Here is a 25,575-nt window from a genome sequence, read left to right as displayed (position 1 = left end):
TAGTATTACTGCTTGGAGCTAAAGGAAACCTTGCTGCAGTTTGTCACACAAAGTGGTTTTGCTTCATTAAAACCTATGGCAATGGCTGAATGATTAATTATGAGGGGTCAATGAGATTGAAATGGGAGGGTCACTTGTACCTGCATAATAATCTTTTGTGATTCATGCACTATAGAATCATTGAATCATAGAATTTACAGTGCAGAAGCCCTTACTTAAGCCCACACCTCCACCCTGTCCCCGTAACCCAGTAACTCCACCTAACCTAAGGGCAATTTAGAGTGACAAATCCACCTAACCTGCACATCTTTGGACTGTGGGAGGAAACCGGGGCTCCCGGAGGAAGCCCACGCAGACACTGGGAGAAAGTGCAAATTCCACACAAACAGTCACCCGAGGCCGGATTTTAACCTGGGACGCTGGAGCTGTGATGCAGCAGTGCTAAACACTGTGCCACCCTGCAGCCCTTTAGATAATATGCTTCGTGGCAAAATGGACAATTTCACATTTTCCTACATTATACTCCATTTGCCAGATCTTTGTCCACTCACTTAATCTATTGATATCCCTCTGTAGCCTCCTTATGCCCAATTCACAACTTATTTTCCTACCTATCTTTGTCATCAGCAAGTTTGACAACCATCCCTTCATCCAAGTCATTTAAATAAACAGTTGAGTTCCCAGCACTGATCCCTGCCCTACAACATGATGTTTTATTTTCCGCAATAAAAGAATTAGCCTCTTGCGTTGCACTAGCCCATTCCACCAAGCATCATTTACTGCTTTTGATCCATTAGCATGTTCTTATCAGGCGGTCACATAACCTTCCTTATGGCTCTTGCATAATTGCACAATCTTTTCAAAACCAGCACCCTCATTACCTCTTTTGTATTTCTTGTGCTTGTTCATCTATGTTCTCTTTAATCATTCTTCTACGAATTTGTGACACCCCTCTCTTGGGCTCCACACTCAAATTCCAAGATTCAGGCCCCGGTTTCCATACTCCCATTACCTTTGCTCCCTTTAAAATTATCTTTTGAATACGATTATTTCCCTTCAAAGACCCAGACATTTTTTGGCGGGGCAAAACAGATCACCAAAGGACCTGTTTAAAAATTCAAGGATTTCTTTGAAAGTGAAGTTTGACATTAATTTATTCTAAATCAATAGCCATGTTGAGCTCTCAATCTAGCACCCATATTACAAAAATTAGAATTTGATTAGCTGCAAACTGGCTCGAAGTAAGACTTTGAATAATGACAATTGACCTGGCCTGCTAAAATGATTCACCTGTGTCCCAGTTAAATGTCACATTTTTATGCTGTCTTTTTGGTGCAATAAAAGTTAAAATCTGTGAATAAAGATGTTTGTAAAGCTCCTTGTGGAAAATAGCAGGCAGTATTATTTTTGGTAATCCGGAGAATTAGAATTATGTTAGTGTAGGTCTAATTCCGTTTGGGACAGAAATCATTATTTTGAAGAGCTGATTCCATAGTCTTGTGTATTAATTTTTTTGGAAGTATTTTAACGTTCTTTGTTTTAATCCTGATTTTCTGTCCGTTTGGTACAGAATAGTCAGCAATCACTTAGTGTCGCACTGGTTGTTGCAGTATGAGCTGGTTAGCACAGTGGGCTAAATAGCTGGCTTGTAATGCAGAACAAGGCCAGCAGCGTGGGTTCAATTCCCGTCCCAGCCTCCCCGAACAAGCGCCGGAATGTGGCGACTAGGGGCTTTTCACAATAACTTCATTGAAGCCTTTTTGTGACAATAAGTGATTATTATTATATGATTTTGGCGGCACGATAGCACAGTGGTTAGCACTGTTGCGTCACAGTGCCAGGGACCTGAGTTCGATTCCCGGCTTGGGTCACTGTCTGTGCGGAGTCTGTACGTTCTCCCCGTGTCTGCGTGGACTTCCTCCGGGTGCTCCGGTGTCCTCCCACAAGTCCCAAAAGATATGCTTGTTAGGGGATTTTCACAGTAACTTCCTTGCAGCGTTAATGTAAGCCAACTTGTGACACTAATATTATCTTGTGCACTGCTGTGTAATATTCTTTGTACACTATATATCCCCACTTCTCTTTTGTTAAGCTGAACAGTGGCTGTTCTATTCCTGTTCTTTCCTTTGCATCTTTGCTGTACTTCCTCTTAACTGCCTTCCTTCGTCATAACTCTTTTGTTTGATGGTATTGGTGGTGCACAGATGATCTGTCAGATCCAGAGTTCTATCCATCCCAGGCGGATTGGACAGAAGTTTGCTTTCCCAGCCAATTGTAAGGATTCTATGTGGTATCCACTCAGGCAGACCTGGTGTGTGTAGACTTACAACACAAAAAAGCTCAAGAGTTTGAACCAAACAATTTAACTAAGACTGTCGAGATAGCTGCTGTGGGTGTGGAAATATCTCCGTGAGCAGCCCTGTATTTGTTCTTAAAATGTGGTAAATATTGGAAAAGCTGCATTCTTATCCCCTAGTTACCCTACAAAGGCAGTATTGGACCTTCTCCTTGAGCTGCCAAAGTTCTTGCTGATGGGTGGATTCTGATGTTGTCATGAAGATCACCTGAAGAAATTAGAGGGAGTCTTGCTTTACACTTTGCTGAATTGGAAATATGCATTTTGGTTGGAGTCGAGTGAGACTTTAAGGATGTGTTTTATCTTTGCTTGGTTCCGCTGCTTGCTGTCTGATCGTAGCCAGGACATCTTCAGCAGTGGCGCCTTCACACATTCCTTCAAAGTCCCCAAGAATGTATCTTTGATCCACTTGTCTATCTGCTGCCTCCAAGAAAGGCTGGTTTAGCTCACCAGGCTAAATCGCTGGCTTTTAAAGCAGGCCAGCAGCACGGTTTGATTCCCGTACCAGCCTCCCCGGACAGGCGCCGGAATATGGCGACTAGGGGCTTTTCACAGTAACTTCATTGAAGCCTACTCGTGACAATAAGCGATTTTCATTTTCATTTCATCTGAAGACATCCGATCAACTTGCATGGGTTTTGCTGACAAAACCCAAATCCACCGCCCCATAATCATTCTTCATTCCCCTGCATTGTCCAACTGCTTATCAATCATCTGTTCATGGTAGAGCTGCAATTTCTTTCCAACCAAAAGTTGGAAAAGCCAAAGTCTATGATCCAATTCTATTTCCTTTCCAGCCATTGTTCCCACTTGAGCCAGGTTGTTTACCGCTTCGACTCTGAACTGAGCTACCAATGTCATATCTGCTCCATCACAGAAACTGCCTATTCCCACACCTGCAACATTGCCTGCCTCCACCCAAACTCTGAAATTCCTTCCCTAAATAATTCCACCTCTCGCACTCCTTTTCCTTTAAAAACAGGTTTTTAGTCACCCATTTTAATATCTCCCCCTCCTTTAAAGTGACACCCATTTTTTGATTATGCCTCTATGAAAGGCTTTGAGCTATCATATAAATGCAGATTGTTGATATTCAGTGCAACTACATGGTCAGCCCTATTAGCAGTATATTTGCATCTTAAAGATGAAAGCACGAGATTGGAATCAAAACATGTGTGCCTAATATTAGAATAGCAAGAAATAGATTGTAGCAACCAGTGCATGTTTCACACCAACAGGATAAATCACGAAATATTGACAATGTGGGTTTAGGTATTTACAGAGACTGTTTCTTAGAACACCAACTGCAGAAAGTGAAATTGACCAGTAACTGCTGTTGCGTGTAACCGAAAGACGACAGAGGCAGAGACTGCCAAGAAAGATGCTATTTTTGTTGATTGAAATTAATCTATGCTTTTCTCAGAATTTGATAAAGGCAGATTTATATTTGACCGTTTCTGACCATTTTTTTGAAAACTGATGGAAAAGCCAATGCATGATGCCAGCTAGCTGAGGTCGAAGGTGACATCATCTTATGTCGAATTTCAACGTTGGTCCCCTCTTCTGCTAATGAAATGTCAATATGCAGCACCCTGCAAATGTCTAAATCTTTCAAAAATGGTGTGTTTTGCTGCCAAGTACAGAAATTCTACATGAAAAATAAATTTTAAGCAAAAGCTTACATTTGTATCGCATCTCATCACCATAAGGCGTCTTGCAACAAATTTGTTTCTTCAGAAAGACAGTTACTCTCGTGTCACCCAGCAGTAATGACCCACAAGTGAATGAGTTGTACATGTACTTTGTTTTCAGTGGTGGTATTCAAACAAAAATGGATACTGTGAGAATTTCTGCTCTTTGCATAGTGCCATTAAGTAGTTTATATACACCTGAATGATTAGATTTAGATTTATTGTCACGTGTTCCAAGGTACAGTGAATAGCGTTGTTCTGCGTCCAATCCAGGCAGAACGTTCCATAGAAAACATAGAACATACGATAAATGCATGAGGATACATAATGAAAATACATAAACACAAAGACGTACTTGTTAGGTGAATTAGACATACTGAAATCTCCCGCTGTGTACCTGAATGTGGGGATTGGGGTCTTTTTCACAATAATGACATTGCAGTGTTAATGTAAGCCTGCTTGTGACAATAAAGATTATTATATTACACAGACAATGAGTGAAGTATATAGTGGTACAACTGTAGAGAAGATGCATAGAAAGATCAATTCAGTCCATAAGGTCAGCTCAAACACTAAGAGGGTCATTCAGAAGTCTGGTAACAGTGAGGAAGAAGTTGTTTTTGAATCTATTGGTGCATGTTCTCAAAGTTGAGCAGATGGGATCTGCGTTCAGACAAGCAGTCTCATCAACACCAGCATTCCCAGACAGAAACTGTTTCAGTACTGCACAGGAGTGTCATCTATGCCAGGAATTCTCAAACTTTTTAATTAGAAGAATCTTTTTCAAATGAATTGGTAATCACAAACTCCCCATCTGAATTCTAATTTTACACATTTGGGAGATCTGCAGACCCCAGTTTGAGAACCACTCGTCTAGATCATGCACTCAAGTCGATAATGAGACAGGAATTTACTGAGCATGTGGTCAACTGAGCCAAGGTGACGCTGGAGGTGATCAAAGATGTCAATGTGTGGATATGAATGATTGTATAGGGCACAGGCATTATTCATGGATTATACAGAAAACCTAGTGAGGATTTCAGCCTCTAATTCTAGTGGCCCACGCTGCTGGAAAATGTGCATTTGTCTGTCAACAGGATCAAGCTTAAAACTGCGATGCTTCCGACGGACCTCCGGTGACAGCTATGAGCCACAAGGTGGCTCCTACTTGGGAGGCTTTGGTTTCTGCTCGATTAATGGGCACTTTGCTTGTAAAGAGTGCAGAATAGGCAGAGGGAGTTTCTCCTCCAAAATGGAATGTCGACAGGCTACGACACCCGGCAAAAGTCGAGTAGAGCCTTGGTTCAAGAGATGGAAGATCTGCGTGGTGCAGAAACTGCAAAACTGGTGGAGTTGGGTACATCGTCATCACCTACGACGCTACCTGTGGAGAAGTTGTTGGATTTTATCAAGGGGAAGATTCAATATCACGGCAAGAGATGCATGAGGACTGGTCCAGTGCGATTGAGGGAACAGTAGCCCCTCTTCGCTGGTGAAGAAGTGCCTGGAGTTGCAAGGTGTGACGATCCGAGAGGTGTCGGTCCACAGTGACCCGACCGGGTCATTGGGGGCAGAGATGGTGGTGCTGGGAGAGGCCTGCAAGGTGCTGAGGGAATAGGTGGATGACCAGGAGAATAGGTCCAGGCAGCAGAATCTACGAATTGTAGGGCTGTCAGAGTGGGTGGAGGGAATGAGTGCCACGAACTACATATCAAGGATGTTCGCGGAGCTAGTCGAGGAGGGGGTGTTTGATGGGTATTGGCAAGGCGGTTTGCGTGTGCCGGAGGTGGGCTTTGAGGATTAGACGGGGTTTGTTAAGAGGCGGCAGGAGGCTGTTGAATGTCCGTCAAGTGGTGAAGCGCCGCAGGATATTATGTCAATGGACGTAGCGGAGACCTTTGACTGGATAGAGTAGAGGTACCTATTTGAGATCTTTGGACGGTTTGAGCCGACGTTCATCTCGTGGGTGCAGTTGCTATACACCACCCCCACAGCAAGTGTGAGGACGAATATGATGTGGGTGTCAAGAGAGTGGAAGGGAGGTAGAGAGCACAGGGTGTCATTGTACGCCGATGATTTGTTGCTATATGTCTCAAACCCGCTGGAATGTATGGGAAAATAATGGACCTACTAGGGAGGTTTTGTGCCTTTTCCAGATGCAAACTGCCTTTTCCAGGTGCAAACTGTGCCAAAATGTGAGGTATTCTCAATGAATGTCCAGGGGAAGAGTGCAAATTTGTTTGCCTTGACATTTAAGCTGGCCAAAATAATTTTTGGTATCTGGGTAATCAGGTGGCCCACGACTGCGCCAGGTACATAAGCGGTACTTGGCCAGTTTGGTAGAGTGGGTAAAAGGGGATTTGAAGAGGTGGGATGCCTTTTCGTTGTCCTGGACGGGGAGGGTACAGACTGTTAAAAATGAACATTTTGCTGATGTTTTTATTTGTTTTTCAGTCCCTTCCGATACTCATTTCAAAGGCGTTTTTCTGGAGGGTGGATGAATTGATTTTGGAATTTGATGGGCAGGAAAGGCGCCTAGGATCCAGAGGGCTCTTTTGCAGAGAGGACAGCAGTCGGGGGGGGTGGGGGTGGGGGGGGGGGGGGTTGTCACACTTAAACTTGCTGGATTGCTATTGGGCGATAAATATGGAGAAGGTGAGATGTTGGTGGGGGGAGGGGGGGTCGGACTGGGTGCAGGTGGAGGAGGCCTCCTGTGAGTGGGCGTGCTTGAGGGCCCTGGCGATGGTGTGTGTTCCCCCCTCCCCCCTCCCATTCCCCCCGGGTAGATGTACCAACAGTCCCATTATGGTGCCATCCCTGAAGATATGGAACCAGCAGAGTCGCCACTTTGGCGTAAGGGGTATGGCAGTATCATTAGTTCATACCAGCAGGGATAGATGCAAGGTACAGGAGCTGGCATAGGGAAGGGGTAGAGTGGGTAAAGGTCCTGCTCATAGAGGGGAGGTTCACGAGGCTAGAGGGGTTTCTTGGGAAGTGAATCCAGGTGCGTACAGGTCCGGGATTTTGTGTATAAGGAGCTTCTCTCGTTCCCTCAGCTGCCAAAGTATTGGATGAATTACAAACTCAGGATGAGCTGGGGGGAAGGGAGGATTGCAGACATTTATTGGTGGTTGTTGGAAATGGAGCAGACGCCAGAAGGAGGGAAAATACTCAATGGATACTAAATGGGAAATGGGAGGAGGAATTGGGGATAGAGTGGGTGGGGGTGGGGGGGAGGATTGTGCACCAGGTAAATTCAACCTCATCCCATGCCAGGCTGAGCCTTGTACACTATGGTGGTGCACAGGGCCCATATGACTCTGGCTCTTATGAATGGGTTCTTCCCTGAGGTTGAGGACATATGTGAGAGGCAGAAGGGAGCCTGCAAATCATATTTGTATATTGTGGGCATGTCTGAAGTTGGGTGGGATTCTGGGCATCGATTTTCGAGATCCGGTCAGAGATTGTTGGAGTGAAGATGACACCGTTCCCTTTGGTGGGGATTTTTTTGTGTTTTGGATCTGCTGGAGCTGCTAGAGGGGAAGTGGGCTAATGTCGGGGCCTTCGCCTCTCTGATTGCCCAGCGACGAATCTTACTGGGTTGGAGGTCAGCCGCACCACCGAAGGCATCTGCATGGTTTGGGGATAGGGCGGAATGTTTACAATTGGAGAAGATTAAGTTCACTCTCCGAACGTAGGAAGAGGGGTTCTATGTAAGATGGAGGCTCTTCCTGTTTCGATTCGAGGATCTGTTTTCGCCAGCGGGGGGAGGGGTCTGTTGGGAAGGGGGTGTTGCGGTAGTTTAGGGGAGAAAAAGGGGAAAATTACAAACTGAAACTTGGTGATATTGTAGATTGTATTATTGATTGTGTTTGGAATAAAATATATATATATATTGTTCAATTGTGATGCTCTCCATGGTTGAACCATCTGTCACTTTCTGTCTCGGCTCTCTCATTAAGTATGGCTGTTTTGGTTGGTAAGATGACAGAGAGACGTGCACTTGTGAATCTGTATCTCAGCATGAGTAAGCACCTTTAGAAAAAGGGAAGACAGTGAGGAAGAAAAATAATTGAGATTCATTTTCCAGTCTATATTAATTAAGAACAAAGGGGAATAGTTCAAATTTTCAATATTTCATTATCAGTGTGGACCTGATGGATTTCCTGCCATGATGTGAACCTTTTTGTAAAAATAAAAGCTATTGGTAGGATTTTAAATATATATATATATATATATTTTTAATTCACTGTTGATTATGGGAAAGTGCATCATCGCCTGTTTCAATAAAGCAATGTCTGATGATTGGATCATATGTTGGCTTTCAGAGATTTAGAGCCAACTCTTTTTTTTTGTATTTTCCCTGTTACTCTTGTTCTCTAGTAGTGGTTGAAATTCAAATCAGAGTCTCTGAATGGTATTGTGTCCTTAAGATGCTTACTGCATATTCTCCTCAAGCCACAGTATTCTGTTCTTTTAAAGGCATGTCATTCCAGCCAGTCACTCATGTTTCGGGAGAATGATTTTGGCACATATATAGAGGGTATCAAATATCGCAGAGGTCAGTTAAGAGCCACATTAGGCCAGACCACATAATGATGGCAATTTCTCTCCTCAAAAATCATTAGTGAACCAGATGAGCTATTAAATTCTACCAGCTGCTGGGATTTCAACCCATGTCCCCAGAGCATTAGCTTATGCCTCTGGATGACTAGTCCTGTGACATTACCACTATGCCATCTTCTCCCCTTAGCAATTGAGTAGAAGAGCCAAGAGTTGGTAATGAATTTGCATAATTGCTGAAGGCACAGTTGGAATAGTGTACAGTTTGAGACATTCTGTACAGAAAAAAAATATTAGAGCTATGGGGAATACCAGGGATCAGAAGATATTTTTGCATTATGGGTGGGCGTGGTTGGCACTGTTGCTTTACGTGCCAGGGACCCAGGTTTGATTCGCGGCTTGGGTCACTGTCTGTGCGGAGTCTGCACTTTTTCCCTCGTGTCTGCATGGGTTTTCTCCGGGTAGTCCCACAAGTCCCGAAAGACCTGCTTGTTAGGTGAATTGGACATTCTTAATTCTTCCTCAGTGTACCTGAACAGATGCCGTGGTGTGGTGGCTCACAGTAACGGCATTGCAGTGTTAATGTAAGCCTACTTGTGACACTAATAAAGATTATTATTAATTAAAAAAACAAGGATTGTATTTGCTTTAACAAACGAGGCTTAGGGGAAATGTTACAGAAATGTTAAAATCTTCAAGTTTTCATAGGATATAAAATGAAAGATTATTTCTATTGATTATTGAATCATTGAAACAAAGGCAAGGCCTGAGGATTGGTGCTAAAGGTATAAAAGGATGGGGGAGTGGGTGATTTTGATATGTTATGGTTTTGAGTCTTTCTGTGTTAAAACTTGTTCTTTTTCATTCTTTCTCAATACAGTTACTGTCCAGAATGGGTTTGAGAAAGGTAAGTTTTTTTTTGTTTTGGATCTCTATATTCTTTCATGGAACCTGCTTCTACATTGAAAAGCCAGAATGCGACTGCCTTTGAAAAATTCTAGATTAATAGTTTGTACTCAGATGTACACTGTAAGACCTTAAAGCAAATGTGAATGCTGCTGAAATAATTGGCTTTTCTTAACTGTGAATCTTACAAATGTAGAGTGTAAAACCTTCCCTGAAAAACTCGGATTTGAATTCTCTAATTTATAACAATGAAGTACTGTGGAAATTTACATTTTTAACTATAATATTTAATTGAGGGATTCATAAATCATCGGTGCGACCTACCAGCAGTGTTGTGCCTGACCCAGGCTTCCTGATGGCCGTTGTGTCTTGTAAGATAACCGTGAGGTGTTGTGATCAGAATCTTGCCCACAATGGGCAGGACTAGTCTCGCACGGCCAAGTGGGGTTAAGAACCCACTTGACTGTGCCTATACCGGATGTAACCGGCTCCCATCATCTACCAGCCTCCCCAGGGAGACCCCAGCCCGGTGCCAAATAGTACTAGCCCACGCAAACGTGGACTAGGCGGAACGGCACCTGGGGGCCTCCCAGGCAGAGAGCCAGTCTGGCCAGCGAGTTCAGCGTTCAGCTCCCCAGTGATGAAAAAAATTCCAACTGTGGGCTAGTGCGGAGAGAAACTCCCCAGGGCCTGTAAAACTGACTAAATGTGTTTAGATAGCGATGGAGACCTCGCTGACAGAGCTGGGGAGAAACTACCAGACAAACCCACCTGAAGTGACACTTAGAAACTTTTCTGTTAGATCGCACCCCATGCGTGAAATGCTTGTTTGCTTTATGCAGTCCAACCTGAACACCAACATGCAAGGTATAGGATTTTGGAAATTTGTCATTGCATCTTTTAGTTTCATTGCGACTCTGATTTATTAGTACAGTAATTCCTCACTTAATGTCCTAGTTCCTGAGCAGTGTGAATTTAAGTAAAACAATGTTAAGCAAATCGTATTTTCCCATAAGAACAAATGTATAAGCTGGAGTTGAGTTCTTTTTGGCATTTCTCATCAGGAAAACAATTATAGTTGGAATATTGTACATGCACAGTACAGAGAGACAGAGAATGGTAATTCAATATTGAAATGTTGCAGTTTAAAATCTCAATGACTGTTAAATTCAATAAAGACGGAGGCAGATTTCATCGATTAAAATTCTCCTCGTTGTGGCGCACGGGCAAATTTCACAAAGTTAAAGGGATACATGTCAGTGACATTATAATGAAATGACATTAATCGAATGGACATTAATTAGGAAATCCCCGTTCTCTCTTTCTCTCTCTATTCTCAGCAACACCTCCCATTCCTCCTTTATCCCTTGCATTTCTTCATGGTAGATGTTCGATGTCTAAACATTTGGGCCAGTCTAGTTGTGTTGGTCTTTCATGAGCTTATGAAAAATGTACATCGCATCAAGTCAACCTCATTCCATAGACAAAATCATAGAATCAGACCTTGCAGAATGATCCTTTCAACCCATTATATCTGTGTGTCCTCTTTGAAGAGCTATCCAGTTAGTTCAAGACGCTGCACTTTCCTCTATCAAACCTATCTTACTCTCATAATTCCCCAAAATAAGTTTTACTTAAATACACCAAGATCTTTGCTATATGAATAGTTTATCATCATGTATCAAATATTCAACCATGACTTCATGACTCCTGTAGAAACATCTAAATATGTTAGATTTTAAGATTATATTTAACTTTTTATCATGATTTTTTTAAATCTTCTGGTAGCTGAGACGTTTCTCCTGGTTCTGCAGTCTAAGAAAAAGCCTCCAACTGTTCACCCTATCTATACCCCTCATAATTTTATAAACTTCTATCATGTCGCCCCTCAGCCTCCGTCTCTCTGGAGAGAAAAATCCCAGTTTATTCAATCTCTCCTCAAAGCTAATACCCTCCATACCAGGCAACATCCTGGTAAACCTTTTCTGTACGCTCTCCAAAGCCTCCACGTCCTTCTGGTAGTGTGGTGACTAGAATTGGACACGATATTCCAAATATGGCTGAACCAACGTTCTATATAATGTAACATAATTTGTGAGCTTTTGTACTCGATACCCAGTCCGATGAAGGCAACCATGCTATATGCTTTCTTTACCACTATTTCCACCTGTGCTGCCACTTTCCAGGATCTGAGGACCTGCATGCCCAAATCCCGGGTGTCTATGTTCCTGATAATTCTCTCTGAATATCAGGTACCTTAACCTTAAACCCAAACTTCTCACTGCAGTAAAAATATACTAAAATTATCATACAGCATCTAATTAAAACATGTAAAGTTGACAACACCTTTTAAATTTGGCTGTCAAATTGTTCCTGACACCAGAACAGGCTGCCCTAATGGATTGCTACCCCTCTGATGTAGTATGAACCACGTCTTCCGAAGCGTACCTGACTCCATGAAAATCACCACTCCTGCAATGGAACTGCAGGTATTGGGATTGTTGAGTGAGGGATCAGCTGAGGGCAGTTAAGAGTCAACCACATTGCCATGGGTCTGGAGTTACATGTAGACCTGACCAGGTAAGGATGGCAGATTTCCTTCCCTAAAGGACATTAGTGAACCAGATGGGTTTTTACAACAATTGCCAATAGTTTCATGGTCATCATTTGACTTTTATTGAATTCAAATTTCACTATCTGCAGTGGCGGGATTTGAACCTGGGTCCCTAGCGCATTGGTTGCCTGTTATAACCTTCCTGATTACTATTGGCTGGGGACTATTGGGTAGTATTTTAGTTTAATAACATTATCAAGATACAGAAAACAGTACAACAGGGACACCAAACACATAGCACCCTAGAACACACTTACTGCCGCTGTGCCCCCCCCCACCCCCCAAACAGAGAAATCATTAGCAGAGTCACCTGCACAAATAGAACTGGCCAGTGTAAAACCAGCTAGAGGAGTAGAGCAGTGGTGAAGTACTACTACTGCTATTGTATATATGTAATAGTAAATAAAGTTATTTCTTTCGACTCTACAAATTCACGCTGGATTCTGCGTGGCCCTCACAAAATTGCCAGTATCTAATTGCCCTTGAACTGAGTGGCTTGTTAGGCCTTTTAAAAATCAACCACATTAATCTGGGTCTGGAGTCGTATGTCGGCCAGACCAGATGACAGATTTTCTTCCCTAAAGCACACATTATTATTAGTGATCCAGATGGACATTTCCAACAATCGACATTGGTTTCAAAGTCATCATTATTGAAATTAGCTTCAATTTCGAATTTTATTTATTGAATCAAATTGAACCAGCTGCCTTGGTGGGGTTTGAACACCCATGCCCTCGGAGCATTAACCTGGACCACTGGATGACTAATCCGGTGACATTGCCATTATTCTACCTGGCATATGTAAAATAAATAGGCCCGCATTTTTGTGACTGTGTTGTTACCAAGGGACAGTATACTATTGGGAGTAGGAGAAAGTATCAGGAACAGGGATGGGACAGGTAGTGATGCGTGGAACGTAGAACCCCACTTCTGTGATCAAAATCCTCTGTGACTGCATTACCCAAGATGGTAAAAATAAATATTTGCATTTACATAGCACCTTCCTTGACAACTGGACATCGCAAAGTGCTTCACAGTCAATTAGGTCATTTTGGAACATAGTCACTGCTGTAATGTAGAAAATGCAACACCTAATTTAAACACAGCAAGCTTTCGCAAGCAGCAATGTGATAAAGACCAGATAGTCTGTTTTTATGCTTGAGAGGTGGGTATTGGCCTGGACACCGGTCTGTTTTTATGCTTGAGAGGTGGGTATTGGCCTGGACACCGGGGAGGACTCTCCTGAATCTCTTCAAAGTAGTGCCACGGGATCTTGTACCTCCACCTGAGAGGGCATTTGGAGCCTCTGTTTAGTGTCTCCTCTGAAAGACAGCACCCCTGATAGTGCAGCACTCCATCAGCGCTACACTGGGGTGTCGGCCTTGATTGTTGTGCTCAAATCCTGGAGTCGGACTTGAACTCTCAACTTTCTGAGACGTGAGTGCTAGTCACTGAACCACATCTGACACTATCTCACTTGGTAGTGCTGTTAGTCTGTTGTATTTTCTATCCTGTTGGATATGACCTATCTAGATCCTAAAATTTGCTTTTATTTCTTAGAAAGTGATAATTTTAACCACAGACCGTGGGGCCTCACGGTAGCATGGTGGTTAGCATCAATGCTTCACAGCTCCAGGGTCCCAGGTTCGATTCCCGGCTGGGTCACTGTCTGTGTGGAGTCTGCACGTCCTCCCCGTGTGTGCGTGGGTTTCCTCCGGGTGCTCCGGTTTCCTCCCACAGTCCAAAGATGTGCGGGTTAGGTGGATTGGCCATGCTAAATTGACCGTAGTGTAAGGTTAATGGGGGGATTGTTGGGTTACGGGTATACGGGTTACGTGGGTTTAAGTAGGGTGATCATTGCTCGGCACAACATCGAGGGCCGAAGGGCCTGTTCTGTGCTGTACTGTTCTATTCTATTCTATATACCCAAAATCCTAAGGGGGCAGCAGGGTAGCATGGTGGTTAGCATAAATGCTTCACAGCTCCAGGGTCCCAGGTTCGATTCCCGGCTGGGTCACTGTCTGTGTGGAGTCTGCACGTCCTCCCCCTGTGTGCATGGGTTTCCTCCGGGCACTCCGGTTTCCTCCCACAGTCCAAAGATGTGCGGGTTAGGTGGATTGGCCATGCTAAATTGCCCGTAGTGTCCTAATAAAAGTAAGGTTAAAGGGGGGGGGGTTGTTGGGTTACGGGTATAGGGTGGATACGTGGGTTTGAGTAGGGTGATCATGGCTCGGCACAACATTGAGGGCCGAAGGGCCTGTTCTGTGCTGTACTGTTCTAGAATGTGATTGATGAAGGAGAAATCCAGGAAAAAATGGAAAGACAATTGGAAAACAGGAAAGCAGATTTTAATTAGAAAGATCAAAATGTGAATACAAAATAATTAATAAAAGGAAGAAAGTTAACTGACGCATAGTGCTATTCATTGATAAGCCTAATGTGAATGAATGCGTTCACATAGTAAAAAAATATAAAACTTGAATAATGAGACGAGGACTAACCTGTATTTAGTGTAGAGAAGGAAATCTCATTGCAAGCTGTTTAAAAATGTTGGTGGATCTTCCAGATGGATGTATAGATTAATTCTGGTAGTATTTTAAAAATTGGCTTAGAAACGCCAAACAAAAGAGACTTGTGTCTGTGTAAATACAGTGTGGGCTCTGTTTAGCTTGCTGGCCCACTGCCACGTGCTTCCTGCTGACCTCTGCTCAACACTGCAACTGGTACCCTGGTTGTGGCTGGTGGCAGTGAGAGATCCACAGGGGGAAGTTGCCAGATACTGAACGCACTTGCAAAACGTGGCATCTTAGACTTATTTAACATTTAAATTATGAATCCTTGAATTTTCATGCATCCCTGCCTTAAACACAAATGTTGGAAGTTACTGTGTGACGGTATGTAAGAAATTGTACATAAAAATTGGGGTATGACTCAGGATGGAAAAAAATCTGAAGTAAATTAAGCTTATTTTTGCTAAGTCACATTTCAGGAATAAACCATTGGACACTGCAGGAAGTTGAAATGAAAGGCATCTCAGTTGCCAAGATTTTACTGAAACGAAGCCATGTACGATCATATTAGCCGTTGTTCGGGGTACACCTGGCATTCAATGAGAAAACTCGCAAAAACTAGAGTTCTTCACCAAACATGTTGTCCTTTTGATCTTAACAGATGCGCTTTCCGTGCTGAATATTCATGCACGTCTGTTCTGCTTCTCGCTTGGAAGCTGAAAATCTGAATGTCATCTTCTGATGATGAATAAAGCATTTAAGTGGAGGAATGGTCAGAAACAATGTCATCCTAAACACTGAATTCATTAAAAACTTAAATTGTTTTTGCTGTGCTAAATTTCCCGTTGTTGTCAATATTCAAGGTTAGTTTGTCAAATGGTTCCCAAACTAATTTTAGCACGGTTAAAACTAGTGCGGAATAAGAAATGAGCTAGTAATCCAGCAGCAGTTTTACCAACTGTGATATCTGATGTGTTATGCCACCTGCCCAGATCAAGCGCTGTGAACCATGTTATCCTTTCACCAGGGTACGTGTTTCACAGTGTTACATTGTGCAAACTCTCAGCATTTGGATTGAAGCATGTGACCTATCATCACCCTTTTACCTGTATGCTGCTGCTCCACTGCAGACCCGCAACTGGTTAATAAATCTTTCATATTCAGCAGTCTATTCCGCCTGTCTGTCGAGTAGGTGTGCCTGAAATAAAACAAATGTTTCAATAAATAATGGCTACCGCCAAATCCCCTGTGACAAGATTCACAGCAAATGGGAGTAAAAGTTGTGTTATCAACAAGAGTGTCAGAGGAAAGGGCAGCACGGTGGCCTAGTGGTTAGCACAACCGCCTCACGGCGCTGAGGTCCCAGGTTCGATCCCGGCTCTGGGTCACTGTCCGTGTGGAGTTTGCACATTCTCCCTGTGTTTGCGTGGGTTTCGCCCCCACAACCCAAAAATGTGTGCAGAGTAGGTGGATTGGCCACGCTAAATTGCCCCTTAATTGGAAAAAATAATTGGCTAATCTAAATTTATAAAAAAAAACGAGTGTCAGAGGAAGTTAAGTGCAACATTTGGACAACTTTCACACGATATCCAAGAAAGTTGTATATTTTTGTGGATTGCAACGAACGACCCAGGTCCTGAACACTGCTCCTATATCTGTGGAGGCTGTCCTAACATCTTGCAATCCAACATACATTTGAAGAAAAACACTCGTCTTCTGACGGACTAGTGCTCTTTAAGTTCCCAGCACACCCGTCCTCTTGTCTTTCTGTTTAATCAACACGATTGCTGTTCCAAATGATCGACTCTTGTTATATTTATATCCGCTCTCTCACTCAGACCGGTAGTCTGACATTCACTACTGGATGGGCAGATATTTCCTCCAGTTGGACATTGAAAAGGGGGAGGCTATTGTTTCAGTCACCGAAGTAAACCGAGTTTGCGAGCCACCAACTCCACCATCTCGCAGGCAATTATCTGAGACTGAGCCAGACTGCTCAAAACTTTAGTTTCATATTTGATCCTAAGGTGAGCTACCAACCACATTTCCACACCCATCAGGAAGACCGTTTATTCACACGTCCATAACAACACCAGACTGTGCCCTGCCTCGGCTCATCTGTTGGAGCACTCATTCATGCCATTGGGCGGAATTTTCCCATATTTTCTCCGAGTGTCAGGGTTTACCGGCTCTATCAGGCCCCGCTCCGCCAAACTGATGGCAAAAACCCCTCCCACTCATTTTCATTTCCTCTTGAGTGCCTGAAAATCTGGATTAAAAACTCGACTGTTTGCAAAACTGAAAACATTGTCCAATATTAGCTACAATTGGACAATTTGCTATATAATCCTCAGTGCTCAGAATTATGCTGACACTTAATTTAAATTGTCAGTCAGGCTCACCATGTAGCACATTTTTGTATACTGGAAGCTACATCTATTAATACTCTGGGCCCTGTTCTTTGCAGACAGAAAAAACATGTAGATATTGCGCCTGTTTAAGCTCAACAAAATGAGTGACAGACATTCACCGATTCATTCGCCAGGACATTGATTTGGCCAATCAGTGTTAAGGTGCCTGGTTTAAATTTCTAACAATGCTTGGCAGTTATCTGTCGGTCACCATCAACTAGTACACTCTCCATGGCAACATCTCTACCAATCAGAGGCCACTTGCCAACTAATCCGCAATCTACTCATACAATATAAATTATTGTTTTCCCCTTATACTGATATTCTTGCAAAGTGTCCTGATAGGCATCAGACAAAAAGCTTTGACGTGTCTTTTTCTTTCAACAATATTGCATTTGCTGCCAAATATAATTTAACTTCTTTTAATTTAAGTGGCAGCCAGTGTAAATCACAGCTGCATTGGGCCAGCAGGGTCTGTGGTGATGGGCCAGCGATGGGTGCCATGCCCAATGGCAGCCCGCCATGAAGTTTAAAGGTGATATGCAAAAGCCACTGAGGCATCACGGCCTGCAGAATGGCCAGCGCTGGTGCAGGCAGGAGGGGAGTTCCGGCAACCAACAAAAGGACAGCAACGTCCACACTGTGGTCCACATATTGGTCCACAACATGCGCCTATGTGCACCGACCGAAATATTGTGCCAGTGAAATTTCACAGGCCATGTAAAATCTTGGGGATTTGATAAAGGCAGCATGTGGCGCAGTGGTTAGCACTGGGACTGCGGCGCTGAGGACCAGGGTTCGAATCCCGGCCCTGGGTCACTGTCCATGTGGAGTTTGCACATTCTCCCCGTGTCTGCGTGGGTTTCACCCCCACAACCCAAAGATGTGCAGGTTAAGTGGATTGGCCACGTCTCCTGACTCCCCAAAACCTGTCCACCATTACCAAGGCACAAGTCAGGAGTGTGATAGAATACTCTCCACTTGTCTGGATGAGTGCAGCTCGAACAACACTGAAGAAGCTCAACACCATCCAGACAAAGCAGCCAGTTTGATTGGTATCCCTTCCACAAACATTCATTCCCTCCACCACCGAAGAACAGTGGGAGCCGTGTGTACCATCTACAAAATGCACGGCAGGAACTCACCAAGGCTTCTCAGACAGCACTATCCAAACCCACAACCGCTACTATCTAGAGGGACAAGGGTAGCAGATACCTGAGAACATCACCACCTAGAAATTCTCATCCAAATCACTCACCATCCTGATTTGGAAACATATTGCCATTCTTCCATTGTCGCAGAGTCAAAATCCTGGACCTCCCTCCCTAACAGCACTGTGAGTGCACCAAAATCTCAGGGACTGCAGCAGTTCAAGGCAACACCACCTTCTGAAGGACAACTCGAGATGAGTAACGAATTCCCGTCTAGCCAGCGACGTCCACATCTCGTAAATGAATTTTAAAAAGGCTTCAGTGGAGAATGTTTACAGTTAGACTGAAAATTCCCTGTGCTGTGTCAGAATGTTTGGTCTCAATTTTCAATCTCCTAAGCTAGCTACTTCATCGCCTTTCTGTTGAAATTGCTAAACTAATACCAATTTCCACTAGGCTGAGACAGCTTTTGTGCAGCGAACCATAAATTGAGGTTATCAAAATCATTTTCATTAAATGAAGATTTTCATTCCAGCAGTCCACAACCTAATGCTGTAAATCAAAACATATTATTCTACCCAACTGCATTGCATATCCACAAAGCCATTAACAAATACAAGGAAAGGATCTTAGGATGGAGCACTTTTTTTAAACAGTCATTCAATAGCACAGATGAAAGGGTGCAGAGACATTAAAGAAACTAATGAGTTACCCAATATTAAAAGATCAGCTCTGTTAATTAGGCAATATTCACATATTCAGTAGGAATCTCTACTGACTACAGTATGAGAGTCCAATTTTATATGTCTGGGTTACAAATGGTTGAATTTTATGTCTGCCAGCTGGGCATGCACCCGACCCAGAAGCGAGTTAAATAGCGTGATGTCATCGGCGCTTATCCTGATGTCATCGCACACTGCCGCAATATTTTGGTCGGTGCATATTGGCTGCGTGCCCGCCAACAATTATCCAGCTTGTTTGGGGGGGGGGGGGGGAAATCAAATCCCCAATTAAAAAATAAATAAATTTAGAGTACCCAATTATTTTTTTTCCAATTAAGGAGAAATTTAGGGTGGTCAATCCATCTAACCTGCACATCTTTGGGTTGTGGGGGTGAAACCCACGCAGACACGGGGAGAATGTGCAAACTCCACATGGACAGTGACCCAGGGCCGGGATTCCTATCCTCTGACCTGTTCTTCTAGCCACAATATTTATGAGGCTAGTCCAGTTCTGTTTCTGGTCAATGATAACCTCCCAGGATATTGATAGTGATGGATTCAGTGATGGTAATGCCAGCGAATGTCGAGGAGTGGTGGTTAGATTCTCTCTTATTGGAAATGGTCATTGCCTGGCACTTGTCTGGCGAGAATGTGGTTACCGTATTGGTACATTTTCCAAGACCAATTCTAGGTTTAATCTGCTCTGAGGTGGCACAGTGGTTAGCACTGCTGCCTCACAGCACCTGGGACTCTGGTTCAATTCCAGCTTTGGGTAATTGTCTGTATGGAGTTTGCACATTCTCCCCGTGTCTGCGTGGGTTTCCCCTGGGTGCTCCGGTTTTCTACCAAAGGTACGCAGGTTAGGAGGATTGGCCATGCTAAATTACCCTGTAGTGTCCAAAGGTTGTGTAGGCTAGGTTAAGGCTTTACAGGAATAGGGCGGATGAGTGGGCTTGGATGGAGTTCTCTTTCAGAAGGTCGGTGCAGACCTGATAGGCCGAATGGCCTCCTTCTGCATTGTAAGAATTCTATGATTCTATGCTTCTGCTCCCATCTCCTCTCTAAACTCCCTTCCGTCCATCATCAAACTAGTCCTTGCTTTCAATAAAGGACAACAGTGTGCTAAGAAAAGTTATGTACTCCAATACAGATGAATAAGAAACTGGCAAAAATGGCTATCTTAATTGGAGGCACTATCATTACATGGTGAGATTAATGTAATTAATCTTTGAAAAGAAAAACACATTTTTGACTTGGAGAGTGAAGTGGCCAAATATTTGAGAATAAAACAATTGAACTGAGCTGCTCCGATGTCCAATGAATTGTTTTGCACTGGCTCCATGTGATGAATACCTGGCCAAGTTTTCCAATTGTAATGCCAACAGTTATTCTTTCCTTTGATTGGGTTCCCAGCTATAATGGTAAAAGGTAAAGTCACCATAGTCCCAGCTGACCATAGGCTGCTTTCCCCTTTGAGGGGGAGAGCTGGCTGGTGGTGATTTAACCCAGTGATTTTCAAGTGGGGGTCGAGACCCTCGAGTGGGTTGTGGGATGTTGAAAAATGGGTCGCCAAAAATGATCCCCAGCGTCTGTCACTGTTTAGAGCGGTCCCCGACACACACAGCTGAATATCTGCAATGCATGCTTCCCAATTCCCCAGAACTTAAAATACCGTACAAACAAAATCTTTCCTGAGCGCTGTCGCCACTGGCAGAACTCGTCCGATGGGCACGTTCTGCCCAACTCTGTTTTTCTCATATTCTGTTGTGAAAGCAAAAGGTAGCTCATTGATGAAGGGCGATGGGCTCAGAGTGCCTTTGTGGTACCTTTGCTTGTCACCTCACCTGCAGTCCATTAAAACGTGCTGTGGCTAAATCTGTAGAATTTTAACTTGCCTAGGAAGATTGCGTTTGGTTGATTATTTCCACTCTCTCTCTTCAAAATTGTGGGTAGACAACAGAATGGAAACATGTTTCACCAACTTGTAAGTAAACTCGGGCTGTCTTGTTGCTCCTCTCTGTCTCCCCTCTGTTGTTGAGGGATCCGTCTGGTTTGCGGCCGTTCGATTTCAGTGCAGTTCCTCTAAGGGCCATGCGGGAAACAGGAGTCCAGGCACTCGGTAACAATTCAAAGTGTGGCTGAAGAACACCGGTCGAGGGAGTGAACAGAATGCTCTGTTCGCATAGATGGTAATTGGACCTTGCAGTCTAACCCACTTTCAACTGCCCCGCAGACTGAACAAGAAGAAAGGATTCATTCTGCCCCGAGAACTATTTCTAACTAAGAAACGAGGAGTTGCGCATATTGCAATCATGTTGCACTCACGAGAATTTCCATAGGTTCCAACTAGCTTACATTCACGCCCATTGCCAATTAAAACACAACACTGAGGTACAACATTCTCATCGAACTATGAAGGAATGGCACTATACTTCCAAATCGGGATGGTTCCCATCCATCTGTGAATGCAGAACATATTCGATATCTTCATTACAGTTCATGCTGTACCAGGAAACAGTATTTAGAAGACCACAGATTTAGCTCACTGGGCTAAATCGCTGGCTTTTAAAGCAGACCAAGCAGGCCAGCAGCACGGTTCGATTCCCGTACCAGCCTCCCCGGACAGGTGCCAGAATGTAGCGACTAGGGGCTTTTCACAATAACTTCATTGAAGCATACTTGTGACAATAAGCGATTTTCATTTCATTTCATGTAACACAAACAATTGTGTTCCATAATTGTGAGTCGCGAGGGCTGGCCATTTAGTAAAAGCAGGTTACCTGGAAAAAACATTGATTTTTAAAATAAATTTAGAGTATCCAATTAATTTTTTCCAATTAAGGGGCAATTTAGCGTGGTCAATCCACCTAGCCTGCACATCTTTTGGGTTGTGGGGGTGAAACCCACGCAAACATGGGGAGAATGTGCAAACTCCCCACAGACAGTGACCCAGAGCCGGGATCGAACCTGGGACCCCGGCATCCTTGCTAACCACTTGCGCCACTGTTCTCCCCCTAAGAACATTGCTCATTGCTTTAACCTGAGGATCACCACATCTCAAGCGAGGAGCAAGGTTGAGAAGGCAGCTTTGTGAATAACCTCAGTCGGTACAGAAATTGCTCTGCATCGCCAACCAGCTATCTAGTCAAGTGAGCTAAACTGGCCCCAGTGAGCTAAACCAGGTTTCCAGCTGTATTATCATTGCAAAAACTAAGCTACTGTCCCTGTAGAGCAGAACTGAATGTTTAGTCAACCTTTAAGTGCATGGAATAAATTTGCTGGTAAATATAGCTACAATGTATTTTTTTACCTGTTAATAATAGAACCATCTTTGCTTTATCTGATCTTTCTTTTATATTGCAGCTGCATATCTTGTGGTATTTCACTTATTTTTTGTGATGTTTGTGTGGACCTATTGCAAAGCTATTTTTACAGAACCATCTCAACCTTCCCGAAAGGTAATTCAATCTGAGTGAAATATGCAGTTACTCATTTTGTTTTGTGTGAAGTTCAAACTTTTGGTACTGTTTAACTTGAGATGTAAAATGACTAGACTGAGCAAACTCATTACAAGGTCTTGATGCTCCAAGGCTCTCTGCTACCAAGTGGAGGATTGCAAGATGTTTTCCTCAGTCTCTTTATGCAGTCGGAGGCTGATTTCAATCACGCTCTAGAAGACCCCAGAGTGAAAGCCATGGAGATAGTGTGTCCCATTGTTTTGTCCCTTTGGGCTTTGTTTTGCACGTTTTGCCTTGAAAAGCATACAACTGTACATGTGAATTAGGCCATTCGGCCCCTTGAGCCTGCTCTCCAATTGCTAAGATCATGGCTGATCTGATTGTGGCCTCACTCCACATTCCATCGACCCCGATAATCTTTGACTCCCTTGTTAGTCAGGCATCTTATCTACCTCTTCCTTAAAAATATCCATTGACCCTACCTCCATCACTCTCTGGGAAAGAGAGTCCCAAAGACTCATGACCTTCTGGGAGAAAGAAATTGCCCTCCTCTCTGCCTTAAATGGGAGAATCCTTATTTTTGTCAAGTCCTCTCAGGATCTTGCATGTTTCAATAAGATCATCTCCCCATCGCACCTCCAAGTTCTCCTCCTTCCTGACTTAGAACTACATCACTGTCCTTTTTGTAGCATAGTTGTTAGCACAGTTGCTTCACAGCTACAGGGTCCCAGGTTTGATTCCCGGCTTGGGTAACTGTCTGTGTGGAGTCTGCACGTTCTCCCTGTATCTGTGTGGGTTTCCTCCGGGTGCTCCGGTTTCCTCCCACAAGTCCCGAAAGGCCTGCTGTTAGGTAATTTGGACATTCTGAATTCTCCCACTGTGTACCCGAACAGGTGCCGGAATGTGGCAACTAGGGGCTTTTCACAGTAACTTTATTGCAGTGTTGATGTAAGCTTACTTGTGACAATAAAGATTTTTAAAAAATTAGTGCTCAATAAACTGGACCAGAATACTTCAGATGTTTTGTTTTAATATAATTAATGCAGATAAATTCTATTATACAAAAAACATAGAATAAGAGATTGTTTTTTGTTTGGGGGAAGATTGTATTTCCACTGTTTTTGCAGAATTAATCCTGATGGTAAACAGCAACATGCTGTGAGGGTGAATCAGCTTTCACTATTTATAGAGGAGAAGGGGAGGGTTATGTGCCTTTGGCAACCTTTCTGATTTCCTGCCGTTATAATAGGAGTCTGCTTTACGCTTCATGCTCCACTGCTGTCCACCCATTTTATCTTGACATTTTCTGGCATAGTCTTGGCAATAGTATTACCATTGTGGAGATGATGCTTCCACTTGTAGGAAAAACAAGAAGCAGAGGACACAATCTCAGACTAAAGGGACGATCCTTTAAAACAGAGATGAGGAATTCCTTCAGTCAGAAGATGGTGAATCTGTGGAACTCTTTGCCGCAGAAGGCTGTGGAGAAAAGACAGAGATACATAGGTTTTCGATCAATAAGGGGATATGGGGTTATGGGAAGAATGCAGGAGAATGGGGATGAGAAAAATATCAGCCATGATTGAATGGTGGAGCAGACTTGATGGGCCGAGTGGCTAATTCTGCTCCTATGTCGAATGGACTTACGGTCAAATTCCCCTGCCATTAATCAACTGAAGGCCACTATTGACCAGAAACCGAAAAATATGGTGGATGTATGAATAGGTCAGAGGCTGGGTATTGTGCAGTAAGCGGCTCATCTCCTGACTCCGCAAAGCCTTTCCACTATCCACAAGGCACAGATCAGAAGTGTGATGGATTTGTTTCCACTTGCCTGAATGAGTGCAACTCCAACACCACTGAAGGACTGGAACACCATCCCCAAGACAGAGTAGCCCAGCTGATTAGAACCCCAAACACCACCCTAGACACCCACTACGGATACTTTTTGGCTGCACTGTGTACCATTTACATGATACAAGGCAGCAACTCGCCAAGTCTCTTTGGCAGCAACCCCCAAATGTACGATTTCAACCACCTAAAAGGACAAGGGCCTCAGATGCTCGGGAACACCACACCTCCAGGTTCCCCACCTTCCTGACTTGGAACTACATCACTGTCCTTTTTGTCACCATTGCTTCAAAATGCCCGACTCCCTACCTAACATCACGCTCAAGAGTACCTTTACCACATAGACCAGTGGTTCCCAACCAGTGTGCCTTGGCACATTAGTGTGTTGTGAAGACCATCTCACCACCCCCCTCTCCCACCCACAGGTGTGCCATGAAAAATTATTTAAAATTCATGTCATTAAACTAAAACTAATCTTTGTCTTCAGCTCTGTGGTTGACATCTCCAAGACTTGACGAATCTTGGGCCTCCAGCACATGTGTGGTTTAGATTGTTTATGTTGGTCAGCCCCATGCGCGTGACCAATGGGACTTGAATTTGAAGACAAAGGCCCCATGAGCCTGCACAAAAAGCAAAACCTCAAGAAGGCGGAAAAATTCTGGGAGAAGCAAGAGAGACTGGGAGAGGTAAAGAAAAACAGGAAAGTGGACAGGTCGAAGTTTAAAAACGAAGTTCCCAGTAAGGAAAGAAGGCAGAGAAAATAGGTGTGCCTTAAAATGTTTTTATAGTATAGAGGTATGCCATGACATATAAAAGGTTGGGAACCACTGACATAGACTGTAATGGTTCAAGAAGGTGGGTGCAGCAGTTAGAGATGAGCAGTGAATGCTGGCCTTGCCAGTCGTGCCCACATCCCACAGATGAGCAAATCAATAAACTTGTGTGATTTTGGTGCATTTTTTTATGTGCTTATAGTTCCAATTGTCCAGAGCTCATAAAGAAAGGTACGAGCGAGAAGAACGACCTGAAGTACAAAAGCAAATTCTCTTTGATGCTGCTAAAAAGTTGCCAGTGTACACCAGGACTGCAGCCGGAGGTATCAGGATCCAGTATCAAACTTTAAATAAAAATTGCAAATAGGCGTGGTGGTAATCTATCAATATCACTGTAGGTGTGATGTGATCAATAACGTTTTTATATCTGTGATAACTGTGTTAAAAATAAACTTATCAAATGGGGTTATTCCAATAAAATAATCTTAAATGTAATCTTTCAGCATCCATGTGGAGCTCATCTCAGGCCCAGGCTAATCTACTGAAGTTATTCTAATCTTAATTGAGAT

The 25,575-nt window shown here is 43.5% G+C and overlaps 1 protein-coding gene across 1 annotated transcript in view; it reads left to right on the top strand.

Moving 5' to 3' along the window:
• The window catches only part of zdhhc15b (zinc finger DHHC-type palmitoyltransferase 15b), a 49,047-nt gene that overhangs the window by 8,736 nt on the left and 14,736 nt on the right, over positions 1-25,575 (top strand). The window contains exons 2-4 of the mRNA XM_038776244.1: positions 9,491-9,517; positions 22,288-22,382; positions 25,209-25,329. Of these exons, the coding sequence (XP_038632172.1) occupies positions 9,491-9,517; positions 22,288-22,382; positions 25,209-25,329 (243 nt within the window). The remainder of the gene's footprint in view (positions 1-9,490; positions 9,518-22,287; positions 22,383-25,208; positions 25,330-25,575) is intronic.

Source organism: Scyliorhinus canicula, chromosome 17 (assembly GCF_902713615.1).
Source record: "Scyliorhinus canicula chromosome 17, sScyCan1.1, whole genome shotgun sequence".
Classification (NCBI taxonomy): domain Eukaryota; kingdom Metazoa; phylum Chordata; class Chondrichthyes; order Carcharhiniformes; family Scyliorhinidae; genus Scyliorhinus; species Scyliorhinus canicula.
The sequence above is the reverse complement of the archived record's forward strand: the minus strand, read 5'-3'. Positions and strand labels throughout refer to the sequence as shown.